We start from the raw sequence: 13,918 nt of genomic DNA, 5'->3' as shown, positions 1-13,918 counted from the left end.
GCTAAACAGAACACAATTGATGAACTGGACAAAATTATCGCAGAGAAAACACCTACAAGGGATCATTCCTCAAGATGGTGAAAGAAGAAGGCTACGTTCCTCATCAAGTGTTTAATGTTGATGAACCGGTCACTCCATTCCATCAAGCCATCAACGACCATCACAAAGGTCAATAAAACGACTTTATTATACTGTACAGTTCATTTCTTTAATTATAATACCATAGCACATTTATTATACATAAAATAAGGTATATTTTGTGTAGTTTTAAGGCTTAGAAAATTAGAAAGTGGAAAATTATGTCGTATGTTTTATGGGGACCTGGGAACGGATTATACTCATTTCAATGGTTTCCTATGTGAAATTAATTTTTGGGATACACACTTTTCGCCTTACACACTCCGTCTGGGAACTAATTAAGTTCGTAAGCCAAGGTATCACCGTATTTGGTGTAGCCCTCCTACCCAAAGAACAATTTTATCATGTTTATTCTGGTTAGCTTGTAAATGCAAAATGACGACATTAAAAACGTGAGAAAGCCTCCAAAAGTGCAACAACTCTTCGCCAAAATCCCAAATATGACGTGTGCAAACCTGTTCAGGAAATAACGTTACCTCTTAATTGTAAAAAAAAAAAAATGCTGAATATCTCTTTTTTTTTTTTTTAATTAATCATACAATGCGATGTTTCCATATTCTAATTATTTTAGGTTGACAGCTGCTGTGAAAATACCACCTCTGCACGCATTCTTTTGAAAATGCGTTTAGAATCTGTTAAAAATCCTTTCTTGAGTGAAAAGAAAAGCAGACAAATTTACACGCAGTCCCTTGAATTATGACTTTTACACACTGGATTGCATTTATTTAAATTAGTTTGCCACCATTATTCATGCCCTCTTTATTTCCAATTTGTTTTAAAGGTTTTACTTGTTTAAAAAAAATGCATCCAGCGTTTGCTCATTGTAACAAAAAAAAAATCCATTAATGTACAGAACTCGGTGCCAAAATAAAATTGACCCCTCATTTACATAAATTACGGCATTGGGCCAAAACGCCCAGGTTTGAGTTTGACACCCTGTGCTTTAAAGCAGCAAGACATCTGATTGCTTCAAGTGGAACCTTCAAAGTTGAACACAATCCAATTGACTGCCATGTTGTAATTTCCAATAATAATAATAATAAATCATGTGACATGAATGAATGCATTTAAAGGACAACCGACGCCTCCGGACAAGTTGTGTCCATAATTTGTAAAAACACTTCAAATGACGTCTACTGAGCGTATTTTACAAAGATTCCACGGCATATAGCTACATTTTATGTTTTAAGACTCGCGCTGAATATTCAGGAAGTCTTCTTTTCGAGTTGATGACGATGCCTGACGTGACGTCACGGAGGAAACGCCCCTGACCGAGAAAGCGACACACAATGCATTTTGGGTACTTTGGTCTGAAAACTTTGTGTTGATGGCGAAATTAGAAGGAAAACACATAAATAACGCAATGGTGAATTGTTGTGTGTTCCACCAAGACTACTATTTGATACTAGTTGACATAAATTCCCAGCAAACAGATCAGCCCATTTCCAACAGAGCATTGGGCGCCATCTTGTGCATTTTCTGGGACGCTACATTGGAGTCCTGACAACTCTAATTGATGCGGGAGGACTTCTTTAATCGATTGCAAACATTTATGCTTTCCTTTTCAGAACTATTTGAATCATATTCATAACTGAATGAGTAACAAGAAAGCATCTTCTCCGAATCTGAAGCCATTGTTTTGATTCTAGAGCAAGGCAAGATGTCATGGCGTGATGTCACGAAAAAAGGGGGCGGGACCTTCTGAAACTGGCCACTTCCGGGTTCGATTTGAAGTAGTTTTTGGACACTTTAAGTCATTTTTATTGGTGTTTTGCATTTGACTAAAAGTATCATCCTGCGTGTTTTGGGTATTTTAGATGCTATAAAACGTTTTTCTGATGTCAGGAAACTAAAAAAAATGGTGTCGGTTGTCCTTTAAAGACTTAAGCCAGGGGCAGGCAACGTTTGATCATACAAAGCTAAGTGAGAATTTAACAATATAGTAAATCCAACCATCTTGACTTTGGAGGTTTCACTTTGTATCAACTTTTTTTTTGGTCATTATCTTTACAGTTAATATGTGAAGAGAGCAAGTTTATTAATTTCGTATGACACCACCACCGCCAGAAGAAGCAATCTCACCGTTTGTCAAATGTATCGATGAAGAACAAATGGAAACATATTGCTCCTTTCTCACGTCAACAGCCAAGCGTTTTAATTTTTTACCCTCAACCCCCCCCCCCTCAATGCCAACCTACATGTGTATCAGTTCCTATGTGTTTCATTACATTGTTATTTACATGACCCATCTGTCCGCCAACCTGGATTTGTTATTATTTTTTACTTTTTGTTTCGTTTGAGGGCGGGAGGGCCTACTGACTGAGTGACTGACTGAACGCTGTTATGGATTCTGAATGAGGCGACAGACAGAGGGCAGAGATGCCTTTGCTGGGGTCCAAACACTGTGCCATAGTTGCTAAGCCCAGATGTTGGCATGTTGGTCCTCCATGATCATGGTCACATCTGATGCGGAGGCTAACGCGCGCAGAAAAATACTTCGGTGACAAATATAATACATGAAAAGAGAGAGAGAGAGCATTTCTTTTGAAGATGTCAGTATTTTTATTTTATTTTTGTTTTTTTTTGTCGGTGCATTACCACTACAACTTGTAACCTGTATTAAATTGTATAGCTGGTCTTGAGAGTTTATGAAGATGCTACATGTAACGAGATGCTCAGACATTTAAATTGATTCAAATTGTATTAAAAAAATGATTAAACAGAATATGAATAGAATAAAATCTACTATTTTGTTTGTATTATAATGTACCATTGTGTTGGCAGAGGGATTATTGAAAAGAAATCAGATGTAATAAAGTAATTTTAGTATAAAAGTCCCGTTTGTGTGTGTGTGTATATGTATATCCCCCCCCCCCCCCCTGCTGCTCACTCGCAAAAAAAAAAATCCTGTGACTGTGAAGTGTCATTGAGAGTTTTGAAAGGTGCTTAGAAATTAAATGTATTATTATTATTATTACTGCCCTCAATTGGTCTTTTGGATGGAAGCGGTCAGTGGGTGTCGGATACTGACTTGAGCTGCAAAGCTCACCCTCTTAAAGTAATAATAATACATTTCTTTTATAAGCGCCTTTCAAAACTCTCAAGGTCGCTTTACAGGCTAAGTTTTTTCTGTAGGTGAGCAGCGGCAGCCACACGCGCCAGCGTTCACTCAACCCGCAATAACTCAGATAGAAAGCTAGCTAGCTAAAAGATAGCTAGTTGGCTAGCTAGATAGCAAATAGATCGCTATCTAGGTAGCCAACTAGCTGGACAGCTAGATAAAAAAAGAAGTGAAGAGAGTATGGGTGGGGGGGGGAAAAAACAAAATAATAAAAATAAAGTGTTATATTTGTGTTTGTCACATGGGGGCGAGATTTTATTTACGTTTGTCCCTCAAACTGTTGAATGCAAATGCTCATTCGTGTATAAGATTCCTGTGCCCCTCTAACAAAACTCCTGCCCCCCCTAAGTGAAACTAATCTAGAACCGGCACTGTACTATATGGTACAGGTACCGTATATCCCAATTTATATAGCGCTTATGCAACCGCTGCAACTGTCACAAATCGCTTAAAAATATTTTAACATCAAGTAAAATCATAAACTCAATACATAACACCAAAAAAACTGACAAACTTGCAATCTTAACTACTTTTCGCTCGTATGCTTTGTTGTTTGAAGCTGATCAAGTCGGACTAATAACTATAATTCAATAACCAACAGTGTCAAGTATAAGAACGTTAGATGTTATACATATTTTTAAATGTACATTCCACGATAAAGACAATCACTAATTATTTAATAACAATAATTACCAAAACTACATTTTAACATCAATTTACACAAACTACGTGTTGCACCTTTACGGGCAACAGGGGGCGCTCACAAAAAAACAGCGTACGTTTTTAAAGCGCTGCTCAGTGCTCAGTCAACTTCTTCCGGTACTGTCAGGCTCACACTGCAAATGGACGTAATGTTTGTATAGTTTCGTTTTTCCTTGCCTTTATTAAGAGGTTATCCACTTAACGAAGTGACTATTATTCCAATTGGACGCAAAGGGACCATTTTGTGCTACAATGGCCCCGACGATTCAGACGCAAACGCAGCGCGAGGACGGCCACAGGTAAACACGCGAAATGCTAGCATGAAGTTAGCTTGTCAATGTGCAGTTAGCTTGTCAATCATTAGTCTGTCTTATTAGCCACAACGGCGCGTTTTTCTTCGCAAAAGCTCATTGTCTTTGCGTGAAACTAGTTTTTAGATAAACACACAATTGAAAATATTCAAGTGATTATTCTGGGTAGCTCTCTTGTTTCTATTTATAATTGTATTTTATTTATTGTATTATATTTATGCTTGGATATTATTTATTATACTACCTATGATTGTCTGTGCCTGTAAAGTGTCATTGGAAGCTTTGAAAGGCGCTTATAATGTAATGTATTAATGTTATTATTATTATAATACGTGGATGAAAGACACTTCAAATAAGCCACTTACTGTGATTTCTACAATCAGAAGTCATGCACCTCCAGTTACGAGAAAAAAATCAAATATTTTGCCTTAACAATAGTTTTTAGTTAATGTTTAATACTTGGACGAAAGAAACCTCCAATAAGCAAGTTATTGTTATTTCTGCGATAAGAAGTCATCCACCTTCAGTTTCGGTTCTGTAAGCATACATAAGGTTTTAATAAATGTTGTTTTCTGCTCAATCTACTGTGTACTGACTTAAATCAAGATCAAATTAAATTCTCGACCCGTTCATGAGAAATAGCTCTTCAAATACTCTGCAATGGAACTTGTATCCAACAATACAATAATAAATACAAAGAAATGCATTTAGTGGGCACCATTGTCAATGTATTGCATGGATGTTTGCATTCAGAATGAGTTCAAGTATCTTATCCCATAATTTGTTACTTTTATCTTGTTACTTTTATCCTTTCAGTCGGCCATCATCACACAGAACTGTCCCAGAGAGGTGAGCTACGTTGATGCATATTTAAATTGAGCTGAAATTAAGGTAAAATTAACTTGTAAATAACAGTTGTTTTGTATTCATGACAGGTCGGGTGTGGTCTGTCGGGTGAAATATTGCAACAGCTTGCCGGACATCCCGTTTGACCCCAAATTCATCACATACCCATTTGATCAGAACAGGTACCATAAATACAACTTTCTTTCTCTTCACTGTGAGGTGTGGAAACAATGAATAGTTTTCTTGATGCCATGGTGGCAGGTTTGTCCAGTACAAAGCGACTTCACTGGAGAAGCAGCACAAACACGAGCTGCTCACCGAGCCAGACCTCGGCGTCACGATCGATCTCATCAACCCAGACACGTACCGTATAGACCCCAACAGTAAGTCTGTCTGTTTATTTATGGCCACCATTATATAAGAAGTTAAGTTTAGAGTTAAATACAGTGATACTTCGGTTTACAAACCCGTTGGCTTTCGGTTTACGAACGTAAAATGTATGACAATTTTACCTTGGCATACAAACCATTTCTCGGGATACAGACGGAGCGCCGCAATGACTAATGTGTCGTTCGCGAACGAGCCATTCTCCTAACAACAAAATGGCAGCAGACTCATTTTAGTCTTAGGTTAAAGCCACGTGATTGGTCAAGAACGCAGCAGTGAGGGGAGGTCGTTTAAACATTAAAGCGACAGGCAGACAATAGAGAGTGACATGGATACAAAACAGTGAAATTTGTACTCGTTTCAACTTTGATAGTTCAAAGGCAGAGTGTAGACTGCAAGGTTAAAATATCCCATCAATTAGGCTCCACAAACAACCGGCATAAGCCATCTGTACACTTGATGCAAAAAGCTATCAACCCAGCTAAACAGAACGCAATTGATGAGGAACTAGGTAAAATTATCGCAGAGAGAGCACCTACAAGGATCATTCCCCAAGATGGTGAAAGAAGAAGGCTCCGTTCCTCATCAAGTGTTTAAAGCTGATGACACCGTCCACTCATTCCATCAAGCCATTGACCATCACGAAGGTAAATAAAACCACTTTATTATATAGTACAGTTTATTTATTTAATTATAATACCATAGCACATTTATTATACATAAAATAAGGTATATTTTGTGTAGTTTTAAGGCTTAGAAAATTAGAAAGTAGAAAATTATGTTTTATGGGGACCTGGAAACGGATTATTCTCATTTTAATGGTTTCCTATGGGAAATTAATTTTTGGGATACACACTTTTCACCTGACACACTCTGTCTGGGAACGAATTAAGTTCGTAAGCCAAGGTACCACTGTATTTTATTTTTGAAGCAGCCATTACACAACAAAACGTGATGTTTTTTCAAACCAAAAGGCACACTTTTTTTCCCCAAAATTAATTCCAGTTTTTGGGGTGATAGTTTTATTGTTATTTTTACTGAACGTTTTTTTTTTTTTTTTTTTTCAGTCCTCTTGGATCCAGCTGATGAAAAGCTGTTAGAAGAGGACATCCAGGCTCCATCTAGCTCTAAGAGGTAAAGCCACAAAGATGAGCCGGTCCAGATTGTGACCTTTGGATATGTTTTGACTTTTTTATTTTTAATTTTTGATCCTTTGCCTTTTAAGATCCCAGCAGCACGCCAAGGTGGTGCCATGGATGAGAAAAACGGAATATATTTCCACTGAGTTCAACAGATATGGTGTCTCCAACGAGAAAGTGGAAGTCAAGTGAGTTAATGATCAAGTGGGAATGCATCTGTAATGAAGAGAGAAAGAGAGAACAATGCTTGCCAACGCGACTGTGTGTGTTTTTTTTTTGTTTTTTTTTTTTTTTTTTTTTGCTTAGGATCGGCGTATCTGTTAAACAACAGTTCACAGAAGAAGAAATCTACAAGGACAGGGATAGCCAAATCTCTGCCATCGAGAAGACCTTTGAGGATGCCCAGAAACCGGTAAGAGCTTCATCACTTCAAACTACAACAATCAGGCTATTGAGTTGGGCAGCATCCCACCTTTATCTTAACTCATTCACTGCCATTCCCGAATTAATTCGGGAATTGAAAAGCATGAAGTGGAGCGCCATTCCTGAATTAGTTCGGGTTTTGGTTCTTCTTGGGGGTTGTGCCGATACAGCGTTGGGCGGATCTCATGCAATGTTATCAGAATCAGCCTTTACTAGTCCAACAATAGGGAAATTTGCCACTTTTGCAATTTTTCCCTACCACATCTGCCCCAATTTCAATCTCCGATAACTCCAGACCCACATAATTTAGGAATTAACTTTTTGTCTGATGAAAGAAGAGAGTGTAGGGTTTCTTACGCTGCATTGAATGTTTCTATAGACCTAAAACTCAATATTCTATGGGTCCTGCAATTTGAGTGAAAATGACAAAAACCCTGGCATTGGAGTGGACAATATTTTGCACATGGTCTGGCAGTGACTGAGTTAAAATGCTATTTGTGTTCAGATTGCACAGCATTACAGCAAACCCCGAGTTACTCCGTTGGAGGTTTTACCCGCCTTCCCAGATTTCAAGGTGAGCTACATTTTTTTTTTCATCTGCTGAAATATATTAGACAATAATAATAATAATAATAATAATAATAATAGTAATAATAATAATAATCCATTTCATTTCTTAGCGCCTTTCAAAACTCTCAAGGTCACTTTACAGTCACAGAATCAGTTTTTTTGTGGGTGAGCAGCGGTAGCCACACGCGCCACCGTTCACTCAACCCGAAAGTAACTCAAACAGATATGAAGCTAGCTCACAAGCTAATAAATAGCTAATAGCGAGATAGATAGCTAGCAAGCTAGATAGCAAATAGAGAGCCAGCTCGATAGCTAGACAGATAGATAGCTAGCTAGCTCGATAGCTAGCTAAGTAGATAGCAAAAAGAGAGCCATCTAGCTAGCTCAATAGTTAATCGCTAGATAGCTAGCTAGCTTGATAGCAAATAAAGAGCGAGCCAGCTCGATAGCAAATAGAGAGCGAGCTAGCTTGCTAGCAAATAGAGAGTGAGCTAGCTTGATAGCAAATAGAGAGCTGGCTAGCTAGCTCAATAGCTAATAGCGTAAGTAAGTAAGTCGGCGTGAGTTTTCGACCTCCTTTGGAGTTCCAAAGAAAACCATATCCCATTGGGTGTTTATTTGCATTTTTTTCATAAGGAGAAGAGAATTAAACACCTTGAATTAAAAAAAAATACAATACGATGCGCAGTCATGGAATGGACCGTTTTTAAAGCCAATAAAATATTCTTGAATGCGGTTTAGACTGCAAAAGGAGCCTTGAATTTCTCATTAGTACGACTAATTCAATGTACGAGCAAAATACAATACGCCAAAGCAAAATGTCAAGCATCCGAAGCACACCATCCCTTTGAATACACCCGAATAAGTATGGAGGCCTCAGATGAAACAGATGAACCAAATGTTCAACCGATTTTTCCGATATCCACCCCCCCCTCGCCCCCGTGCCTCGCCAGATGTGGATCAATCCGTGCGCTCAGGTCATCTTCGATTCGGATCCTGCTCCCAAAGACATGTCGGCCCCAGCGGGCATGGAAATGATGTCCCAAGCTATGATCAGGTAGGGTCAAATGCGATGTCAAAATATTGTCTTTTAATACTTAGATTGATAAACATCTTCCACGCACACAGAGGCATGATGGATGAGGAAGGAAACCAGTTTGTGGCCTACTTCCTGCCCAACGAAGACACGCTTCGCAAGCGTAAACGGGACTGTGACGAAGGACTGGACTACATGCCGGATGACCTGTAGGGGAAAGATCCAAAACGCGATGATGTCGCTTCTTTTTGGTTGCGCTTGTAAGTTCTTTGCCTTTTCAGCTACGACTACAAGATTGCCAGGGAGTACAACTGGAACGTGAAGAACAAAGCCAGTAAAGGTTACGAGGAGAACTACTTCTTCATCTTCAGAGATGGAGACGGGGTTTACTACAACGAGTTGGAAACCAGGTACGCAAAGATGGGGAAAACTTTACTTTTTTATAGCATTGGTTTCAGTGCTTACACCATTTTGTTTAGTTTAAAGGACAACCGACACCTTTTTTTTGTTTCCTAACTGACATCAGAAAAACGTTTTATAGCATTGAAAATACTCAAAACACGCAGGCTGATATTTTTAGTCAAATGCAAAACACCAGTGTTTGAAATAACGTCTGCCCGGAGACATTTTTTTCAAATCAAACGTTTGTTTTATTCAATAAAGAAAACCAAAAAAAAAGCAAACCGCTACAAGCCACGTGGACTCGTCTTTCTAAGCGGCCTTCAAAACTTTCAAGTACACTCAAACGAACGATCGTTTGGCAATTTGCATACTCGGCACGACAGCCAATCAGAAGCCTGTTTCGTGCTAGGCCCTTAAAAAAATCCTTTATACATCGCAACAATATTTATTTATTTTTGCGATTAGTCGTCTTATTATGTTTCAAGTTGTGAAAAATGGGGGCAGGCAACTCTATGGCCGGGCAGGCAACTTTTCAGAGTTGTCTGCCCGGGTGTCCGCTAACTTTTTTTGTCATGAGTTTCAGACACTGGCAAAACACCAATAAAAATGACACACAAAATGAGCTCGGAACTGGCGAGATTCAGAAAGTCCCGCCCCCTTTGTTCGTAACATCACGCCAGGATACTCCTTCACAAACTGCCTTGCTCCAGAATCAAAACAATGGCTTCTGAGAGTTCAGATTCGGAGAAGTTGCTTTGTTGTTACTCATCCAGTTATGAATATGATTCAAATAGTTCTGAAGAGGAAAGCATAAATGTTTGCAATCGATTAAAGAAGTCCTTCCGTATCAATTCGAGCCGTCTGGACTCCAATGTAGCGCCCAGAAAATGCACAAGATGGCACACAAGCTCCGTTGAAAATGGGCTGATTTGTCCGCTGGGAATTTGTTTCAACTTACACCTTCTTTATGCGTGGTACCGCAATTGACTGCGACACACAACGATTCACTATCACGTTATTTATGTAGTTTTCCTTCTACTTTCGCCATCAACACAGTGTTTTCAGACAAAAAAAAAGTACCCAAAATGCATTGTGTGTCGCTTTCTCGGTCAGGGGCGTTCCCTCCGTGACGTCACGTAGGGGATCATCGTCAACTCGAAAACAAGACTTCCTGAATATTCAGTGCGAGTCTTAAAGTGTAAAAATAGCTATCTGCGGTGCAATCATTGTAAAATGCGCTCAGTAGAAGTTATTTGAAGTTATTTTACAAATTATGGACACAACTTGTCCGGAGGTGTCGGTTGTCCTTTAAACATACATTCCATCCAAAATATAGCACTGAAGCAACTTACGAACAAATTCACCTTACGAACAACCGTTCTCAACGTAACTCGTTCGTAAGGTGGGGAGCGTCTGTATATGTATCCATCTTGTTGCGGCAATTGAATCTATTTTACGATGTCACGCCGCAGGGTGCGTCTGAGCAAGAGGCGAGCCAAAGCGGGCGCCCAGTCCACCACCAACGCCGTGCTGGTTTGTAAACACAGAGATATGAATGAAAAAGAGCTGGAGGCCCAGGTCAGTTTCCATCCGTGACTATTTGCCATCCATTTCTGCCTTTTTTTTTAACCTGATGACTTTATATGGCTGTTTTTGGTTGGCAGGAAGCACGAAAAGCTCAGCTGGAGAACCACGAGCCCGAGGATGAAGAGGAAGACCTGGACATGGACATGGACATGGACATGGACAAAGACTCTGGTTAGTCATCGTAGTTACTTTCCACACAGCAAAGTCTTCAGATATGGTTGATTGAACAGTAACATCTGATATGTTTTATTCCTTTTTTTTTTTCAAATCCCCAAATTAGAATTCATATTCTCTATTTAGTTTGGTTTTCCGTCACTTAATCTATATTGGATTTTATTGAAATCCCCAAAATGTCTTATGTCAATATTCTATATTGACATTGTCAATATGGTACAGGTAACATCCGACTTCCGACCGCGTTCCATTCCGACAAAACGGTCGTAAGTCAAACGGTCGTAAGTCGAAATCCATTTAAAAAGGCCGACGCGAGGTTTATAGGACAGGATAGTCTGTTACAATCTGTTGTTTTTAAGCAACATTTTCCATTGAAAACTATTATATACTAAACTGTTTGCAGTTAATTTATAAATGTTATAACTTTTCCTGTCATTTTTATCACTTTATATTTCATATTATCGATTTTTATTACTGTATACCTTTACCTGTAATGTTTACCAATCTTTACTATACAGTTTATTTATAAATTTTATACTTACCTTTTAGTGTCGGCGCACACGCAGTAGATTGCTGTGCGAGAGTGAAATGCTGGCTGGCCAAAATTATAGTACGCGTTGCGGCGCCAGGCGTAGAATTGAAAAAAGGGGGTCTGGTGGTCGTAAGTATGGATAGCGAACTAGATAGCTAGCCAGCCAGATTGCTAATAGCTAACAAATGATAATAATAATACTAATAATTAGTTAGGGAATTGCACTCTCGCATCCCCCCCACTCATTTCGTGGCAGAAATGCGTTTGTGGTAATTACAATATTTTCCCCACAGTACACACAGAAATGCGCACACACACACACACACACACACACACACACACACACAAAGGAAATGGTATATTCCTTGTACACTAATGTTATGTGTAATATTTGCTTCTTTTTTTTCCCTCCAGGCGATGAAAAAGAAAGAGGCAGCGGCAGCGAAGCCGAGAACTCCGTCAGCGATTCCGACAGGGGTGAAGAAGAGACAGAGAAACAGGCCCGAGAGGGAGACGACGATGATGACGAAGAACGAGACCGAGTTAAGATTAGCGGCAAGAACAAGAAGAGGCGCTCAAGCGACAGCGAAAGCGGCGAAGACCGCGCCCGCGAAATGCGAGACGAGGAGGAGATCTTCGGGAGTGATGACGACGACGACGACGACGACGACAGTGACAATGAGCCCAAAAGGAGCAGCGGCGAGGAAGGTAGCGATGATGACGAAGAGGAACGGAGAGGAAGGAGCAGGAGTCGCAGCGCCTCTCCGGCCCACAGCGAGCGTAGTAGCGACCATTCGGAGGTTCGGGCGCAGAGCGGCAGCGCCAGCGAGAGGGCGTCTGAATCTAGTGACGCCAGTGACTCGGAATGATTGCGCTGTTGTCGTCATGAGACGGAAACCTGCTCGTACTTTTGAACTGGAGTCATCTCCATTTTTCATCATGTGTAGTTGTCGCCATGTTGCGATGCAGACCATTATTCTTGCTTACAGTGATACCTTGATTTACGAACTTTTCGGTTTACGAACGGTAAATTTATAAACATTTTACCTTGGCATACGAACCTTTTTTGGGATACACACGGAGCTGCCTCAATGAGTCATGTGTTGTTCGCGAACGAGCCCGTTCTTCTGACAAGAAAATGGCCGCCGACTCATTTTTGTCCTCTATTCCCCGCCCCCAGTCTTCGGTTCAAGTCACGTGATTGGTCAAGAACGCAGCAGTGAGGGGAGGTGGTTTAAACATTAAAGAGACAGGCAGACGACAGTGAGAGAGTTTCAACTTTGATAGTTCAAAGGCAGAGTGGAGACTGCAAGGTTAAAATAATATTAATAATAATACACTTCATTTTAAGCGCCTTTCATAGCTCTCAAGGACACTTTCAATATCCCATCAATCAGGCTCCACAAACAACCCGCACAAGCCATCTGTACACTTGATGCGAAAAGCAATCAACCCAGCTAAACAAAACACAATTGATGAGAAACTAGGTAAAATCATCGCAGAGAAAGCACCTACAATGGATCATTCCTCTAGATGGTGAAAGAAGCCTATGTTCCTCATGAAGTGTTTAAGGCTGATGAAACCGGCCATCAAGCCATCAACGACCATCACAAAGGTAAATAAAATGACTTTGTTATACAGTACTGTTTATTTATTTAATTATAATGCCATAGCACATTTATTATACATAAAAAGGTATACTTTATATAGTTTTAAGGCTTAGAAAAGTAGAAAATTATGATTTATGGGGACCTGGGAACGGATTATTCTCATTTTAATGGTTTCCTATGGGAAATTATTTTTTGAGATACACACTTTTCACCTTACACTGTCTGGGAACCAATTACGTTCGTAAGCAAAGGTATCACTGTACTCTTTTTATAAACATTCTGGAATGGCTTTCAAAACATTAAAACATCAAGCATTTTTTTCCTAAGAATTCCATGTTTTTAAATGAATTTGTTTTACAATAAAAATGACATTTATTGTGCATAAATACGTTGCTCCGATGGGTAAGGAATCCTCTAAAATGAACATGACAATTAATCTTCAATCAGTAAACTCACAAAACACTTGGATTTGCTGTATGAAGCATTCACAACGACATGCGACACTTTTCTATGGCGCTTTTTCCCCCAAAAAATGTTTAAAAAATGAAGAAAAATGGAGGAGGGAAATATTATTTATTTTAATATGCTTTCTGTAGGAAGACAAGACTGCACAATAATAATCAAATTCTGTTATCGTATCGCAAAGGAACACAAATTAACATGCCGAAATCAACGTTTGTTGATCGGGCCCATTCGAAATTGTGCCGTATTTCCTGTCTACGAGTCGTAAAAGCATTATTGTTGTCGTAAAAAAAGCGGCTTTTTGAAATGACCTTGAAGTTCTTTTCGTGATTAAACGAATACAAAGAGGTGCTAATTTCAAGGTAAGATATGAGCGTTGTCATTAAATGGTGAGTAGTTTTACTTTATTTGAATTTTATTTTTTGAATTAGTCGTGTAGGTGGGTGTGTGTGTGTGTGTGTGTGTGTGTGTGTGTGTG

At 39.4% G+C, this 13,918-nt stretch overlaps 1 protein-coding gene across 1 annotated transcript; it reads left to right on the top strand.

Moving 5' to 3' along the window:
* Positions 1-4,068: 4,068 nt before the first annotated feature.
* On the top strand, positions 4,069-13,786 carry paf1 (PAF1 homolog, Paf1/RNA polymerase II complex component). The gene is made up of 14 exons (XM_089014360.1): positions 4,069-4,260; positions 5,089-5,121; positions 5,208-5,300; positions 5,380-5,501; positions 6,573-6,639; positions 6,731-6,832; positions 6,951-7,056; positions 7,573-7,641; positions 8,591-8,694; positions 8,766-8,882; positions 8,955-9,083; positions 10,548-10,653; positions 10,740-10,833; positions 11,783-13,786. Exons 1-14 carry the CDS (start codon positions 4,214-4,216, stop codon positions 12,235-12,237), a joined length of 1,644 nt encoding a protein of 547 aa, XP_088870486.1. The 5' UTR covers positions 4,069-4,213; the 3' UTR covers positions 12,238-13,786.
* Positions 13,787-13,918: the final 132 nt, after the last annotated feature.

This window comes from Hippocampus bargibanti, linkage group LG14 (genome assembly GCF_051943395.1).
Source record: "Hippocampus bargibanti isolate YZ-2025 linkage group LG14, ASM5194339v1, whole genome shotgun sequence".
Taxonomy (NCBI): domain Eukaryota; kingdom Metazoa; phylum Chordata; class Actinopteri; order Syngnathiformes; family Syngnathidae; genus Hippocampus; species Hippocampus bargibanti.
Note: the sequence above shows the minus strand (reverse complement) of the source record. Positions and strands in the feature narration are given on the sequence as shown.